This window comes from Rhodamnia argentea, chromosome 11 (assembly GCF_020921035.1).
Source record: "Rhodamnia argentea isolate NSW1041297 chromosome 11, ASM2092103v1, whole genome shotgun sequence".
Classification (NCBI taxonomy): Eukaryota; Viridiplantae; Streptophyta; class Magnoliopsida; order Myrtales; family Myrtaceae; genus Rhodamnia; species Rhodamnia argentea.
In genome coordinates, this window is record NC_063160.1 from 21,148,748 (window position 1) to 21,154,747 (window position 6,000).

General features: G+C 40.6%; 1 protein-coding gene across 1 annotated transcript; it reads right to left on the reverse strand.

Moving 5' to 3' along the window:
* Positions 1–4,677: 4,677 nt before the first annotated feature.
* On the reverse strand, positions 4,678–5,405 carry LOC115735690 (auxin-induced protein X15-like). Its single transcript, XM_030667071.2, has one exon. The coding sequence runs from the start codon at positions 5,225–5,227 to the stop codon at positions 4,814–4,816; it is 414 nt and encodes a 137-aa protein (XP_030522931.1). The 5' UTR covers positions 5,228–5,405; the 3' UTR covers positions 4,678–4,813.
* Positions 5,406–6,000: the final 595 nt, after the last annotated feature.

A 6,000-nucleotide genomic window follows, 5' to 3' on the forward strand; every position in this document is an offset into this window, starting at 1 on the left:
GCGAGGCTAAGGGCATGTCTCTTGTCCCACATCGCCGAGGGGGGAGTCCTGGGCTAGTTGATAAGGCTTGGGACTCTCTGTAACCTGTTTTAAAGCCGTGAGGGCCAGTGGGCCTAAAGCGGACAATATTACACAGTGGTAGCCCCTGGTTCCCTAGAGAAACTGCTCCAGAAGAGGGGCAATACTTTCTGGATGACATTTTTTGCACCACCGTCTCTACCGAGTAGATAAATGCTATTCGCATTGCGTACCCTTGAAGGCTGTCAATAAGGGGCCTGCAATGTAAGTCAAGGGCAAATTGTCATGTTGGCTGATATTTTGTTTGCATGACCTACTGAATGAATGTGAATGGATCTGCTCCATGAGACCCAAAAAATTATTCACATTCTAGTGAATCGACAAGTTCACGAGCATTGAGAGTAAAATTATTCAACATTTTACCTGAAAAATTATTCAACAAACAGAGGAATTTTGTCAGGCAACTTTTCTCAGGAGGAAAAAAAAAAAGCCAGGTTGATGACATCTCAGCATATGCCGAGCGACCGACTTTTTACGTAAGAAAAACATTTTATTTTCTGCTGTCGGAATTTAGGATATGTGAAGAGCTCCAATCGCATCATCTTTTTCAGTAGGAAATCCGGACACAGAGTAGGCGCCATTTTTCTCCTTCCTCAGGCAAGATAACTTCATCAATAGTGTAACAAATGCAGACCCCATTGTGAACGATTTACTCTTCTGCTATACGATAGGAATTTCATGTCCAGATTATATCTTTTTCGTTCATCACATAATACACATACTGTCTTCTTGATTTATTAAAAACTGATGAAGCAACTCAGATCTAAATGATGCCGTGGTGGAACATACTTAAAGAAACTGAAGCTGCTCATCCTAAATGATCATTGACAGTATACTGTACATTTCTACATTTTCTTTTCTCCGAACTGAAAGCAGCCAAAAATTTTACACCAAACTGGTCACTTCTATTTTCAAAACAGAACCTAATGTGTTCCATGATCTGTCTTGGTGCGTCTCACGATCTGTTCATGTGAGAAAGTCAGATCGAGGAAAACTTCTTCTTCACAAGGAATCCTAAGACCACCCATCGGATGATCGAACCCAAACTCTTCTTCAGCTTGACTTAGCAAGTCTTGAAATGAAGGCTGGGTTCAATGAGAGATTGGAACTACATATCTCCGCTTCCGGGATCCTCCAACATAAACTGCAAAGTAGCCCATGGGCACACCTATGGCCATTAGAACTGCCTGCTTTTCAGTGAATTAAGATCCTCGAAGAATCTGCTTAGCGAGAGTGACAACGGTCAACCAAATTCCCATGACTATATTTCTTTGTGAACTTTTGGAGAAGAGACAACAAGATTGACCCTTAACTGTATTGCTATCTCTCTGACTGGAGAATGTGAATTGTTCAGTTCTATGTTGCTTGTAGAACTCGTCGATAAGTTCTACTTATATAGATGTGGAGGAACAGTCATCTAACATGCATGGCCCTGGTAATAAACATAAACACTTGAGAGGTCACATGGTATTGTTTTCCAGCTAATGAACTAACGACGTCCATTTCAGGAATGAAACTGAAGAAAGAGAGCCCCACTTCAGAACATTTAATACAGGCCATGATAATTTCCTGGAGAGAGCGGTGGCGTGGGAGCCTCTTGTTAAAATTTGGCGGGACGGCTTACCACTTGTACCAACTAACATGTTTGAGACATTAGCCAATATCGCCACATGAGTAGTAGGGTCACCTGAAAACGATACATTGCTTGGCAGTGGTTTAATATCATGGGTGGTTGTTTTGTGAAGAATATGAGGTTGAGTTAAGTGGGATATTACACCCCGGATAATACAAGCCTTGTATTGACGGTATAACAATTGTTGGATCTAATCTAATACTGTCCATTGGCCACAATTTGCGTCCTAGTTTCTCAATTTTCTGTACTTCGCCCCGAATCAATCAATGGTCTATACGAAAACATGTACTGGATCAGACGAAAAAATAGATTCAGGCCTTCAAAAGCGAAAAGTCGAGAGGGCAGGCAAAACATTTGCCTACAATTTGCTGTTGTCTGCTGATTTTTTGTGGAAAGATTACAAGATCCAGCCAGCTGGTTCATAGCTTATATGCAGTTAAGAGTGGCAAAAATGAAAGTAACAGCTAAATCTAGATGCAACAGCCCTGTAAACTTCGCGAGGGAACAATTTCGATGGAGATGCAGACTTCACTTTGCAATCTATTCTTTAGCCCTTCAGTTTATTCACTTGTTTTGTAATAGATCTAATCGACCTTTTGGTCTCCATTCCTTGTCATACACCAATTCTCTTTTCGGTTGTGGTAAGAAATACAATGATTACCACAACTCCGGACAGTGGCACATAAAAACAAGTCCTGTAGACTTTTTTACTTCGAACCATTGTCCAAGAGGACGAAACAAGAGTGCTTCTAGCACAAACTAATCACACTAAAGATCGATCGGTAATGTGGTAGGTATCCAGAGACTGAATTTCTTTGCTTTCAACAAAGTGATTACCAAAAGGACGAATGGATCACTAGGAAAACCAGATATCCGCATATTCATAGGCATTTATGTTATTGATTGAAATTGCATCTTCAGCTGTACATTTGTCTATCTCCTTAAACCGATACTCCCTAGAACAAGAGGGGAAAAAATCAATACCGTTTGTAAAATTTGTTTACAAAATTGTGTCAAGTGTATCGACTAATCTATCTAGGATTTCTCTAGTCAGGACTGATTATCCATCTATTAGGTTGAGGAAAACTTCTTCATTGCACGGAATCGTGAGGCCTCCCATTGGATGATTGAAGCCGAACTCCTCCTCAGCTTGACTCAGCAGGTCCTGGAACGAAGGCCGAGATAAGCATGACAGAGGAATGACGAATCTCTTCTTTTGGTTTTCTCCTACATAAACTGGGAAATGCCCCTTTGGAACGTCTAAGGGCGCTGAATTCACTTCTTTGTGACCAGATAGAGACCGCCGCAACTTTTTTCCTGGCAAACGGATCCCCATGATCATGTGTCTGAAAACTTCTTCAAGAGAAAGACTTTGAGAAAGATGCTAGGCCGCTCCCTGGAAGGAAATAGGAAGAAATGTGAAACCTGATATCATTGCAGAAGCAATTGCTTGGTAATGTATATATAGGGTGAGTGGATGGCATATGAGTTTATCTGCTAAGCTGAATGAGTGATGAGAGGTTTCAGCATATAGGGCCAAATGAGAGACATGACTGCCTGGAGTTCACATGTTAATGTCTGCCAAACCTCATCAAAGTTTAGAGCTCAATATTGGAGCAAACATCATACCCCATATCTCTTGAAGACAGAATCCTGACAGGTCCCACTCAAATTCTTAATAGATTGTGGTTGATGTGAACAGCCTCTTGGTTAGTTGGAGAGGCCTCCTAACAAACCATTTGTATCAGGAATAATGACATCCCTCCCACATTGGGGCCTAGGGATTGGGATGCTTATCCGCAAATATTGGCCACTAAAAGAAAGATAGAAATCATGGCCTCGGGCACTGCACGATGCCTTATATGTCGGGCTTTTCCGGCGTGGCTCGGTACAATGTACTGCACCGGGGGCCTGCCCGTTTGTCTCCCCTAATTACAAGCAGTTCTCTGCCAAACTAGAATCCTATCTAGGCTTCAAGGCATCCCCTTTTTTCCCTTGCTTGAAAGATACATGGCGCTTTAAAAATGTTGTGCGCTTCAGATGGATAAAAATCATAAAATTAGCCGGTAATCATATTTGTCTATTATCCATATTGATTTGCTTAAGAACGTATGGGTATGTATCTACCTTTTGGTTATTCTGGTTAGAAAAATGACCAGATATGATGAGTGGGAGTTGCTCATGCTCATTGCAGCAACAAGACACATAATCTGTTAGTATAAACGGTAGACTTTAGCCTACACCAAATCATGAAATTATCACTTATTAGCATATGGAAAAATAGGACTAAATGGTTGCAGCAAGTATGCTGCAGACAAGATATGATTGCAACCGGTAGTTAGAGAAGCTGAAATAAGACTTGGCATGTGCTGGGGTCTGCAAATGGGGGCATAATACAAAGAATCACTCCCTGTGTTTAGGTCTTGATTTCTTGATGCATCATTTCATCAATTTGCAAGTTGACAGACATAACTATGAAGCTCGTGTGAAGTGTTCCCCACCTCTGGTTATTTTGTGCAGGTGGATATTTGAACCACCGACAGCAAGCATCTAAATAGAAAGACGATAGTTTGTCAAGCATCAATTGTCTAAGCTCCTCTCAACGATGTAGCATAGTTTAAGAAGATTATGGAAGACCATGTTCAAGATATACTGTAATAGCAGAGCTGACATTTTTATTTTTATTACTGGGAATAGAAAAATAGATTTAATGCAGCTATATCTATATTGAAACCAATCTGTATCAAGAAATTTACATAAAATTTGTTTCCAACTCTGTTGAGCTCAATTTTATATTCATGTGATGTAGCATCAGTTTCCTCTTCAGATGGCATTTTTAGTTTTTACATCTTTATGATGGATCCACTGCATACATTCATGAATCCTCAAGGTGAATTGACGAGGAACATGACCACCGTAGCACGCAAATCAATGATCAAACGAAGATGATCGCAAACATAATATTGACTTTGAAGACCAAAACTTCACATCTATTTGAGCAAATTTCAATCTACACATTTCTCAGGTCAAAATAATCCCTGTTAGTGATGCTATAGAGGCAATCATGTCCTTCGAGAAGCGATTCTACACTAAACAATCAGCCTACATGCCGCAAGTGAGATCAACAAAGACTTCTTCTCTGCAAGGGATTGTGAGGCCACCCGTAGGATGATCGAATCCAAACTCCTCCTCAGCCTGACCAAGCAACTCTTGGAAGGAAGGGTGATTCAGGTAAGAAACTGGTACCACGAATCTCTTCTGCTTGTCTCCTACATAAACAGCGAAGTGCCCTTTAGGAACATCTGCATTTTCTGTTGATGAAAGAATACGGCGAAGCACGTTCTTAGCAGAAACCATCTTGGGAAAGCGAATGGCCATCAGTCTTAGAACTGTATTCAAGAAAACGTTGTGTTCTTTTTTCTTGCAAGGGATGGGAATGAGATAGTATGAAAAATGGAAGCTTTGAGAGCGCAGTTTGAGATTCTGTGTTGGTGGTATGCTGGGTAGTGTGTGCATGTATATATAGATTAGTAGATGATAGGAACGTTGTTGTGCTGACTTGAATGAATGATGAGTGGAGGAATCAGCATGCAGGGCCAAGCTTAGAGGGACAAGGACCACGAGAGATCACATGGCGGTGTCTATCTGCCAAAACATCGTTGAGATAATGAGAGTAAGCACCGGAAGAAAACATAGTGCCCCCACCTCTTCCGAGAGAGGTTTCTACAGAGGTCCTACTAGAATTATGAGGACATCAGGAAATATGAAAGCCTCAGTTGGCTCAAGCAACTCTCGTAGATATATGTTTGAATTCATTGACTTGCTGGAGACATCCATCAAATTTTCCACATGTGGGGTATCGGCAAGAATTAAAGATACATTACTCGGTTGCTTTTCTTTCTTTCTTTTATCTTTTGGCATGTGATGCTGCGTTTGGTAAAATAGAATGGAATGAAATCACGAACTCGGTTACTATATTGATCAATAATGATGATATTCCTAACTCTACCTGGTAATCATCAATCTTCAAAATACTTATTTTTGCACTTCTTAAGTATCTAATTTTGTAAGTTTATAAGAAATGAGGAATGGGATCGTGATTCCTCCAGTCATGCTAGCACTAAACACAAGAATGACGGAATTTGTCCTGTTTCTTCAAACCAAACAGAACGTAAGTACGAACGGAGATAAGATCAGTCTTTGCACATTTCAATCTCCATCAGAGTGCTTCAGATGTATACAGAAATCTGTTGTATGACAGAAAGAGGTAGCTAAAACTGATGGTACAG

What these genes read in the sequence shown, in the direction of transcription:
- LOC115735690 (XM_030667071.2), bottom strand. Translation starts at nt 5,227, where the DNA reads ATGCACACACTACCCAGCATACCACCAACACAGAATCTCAAACTGCGC.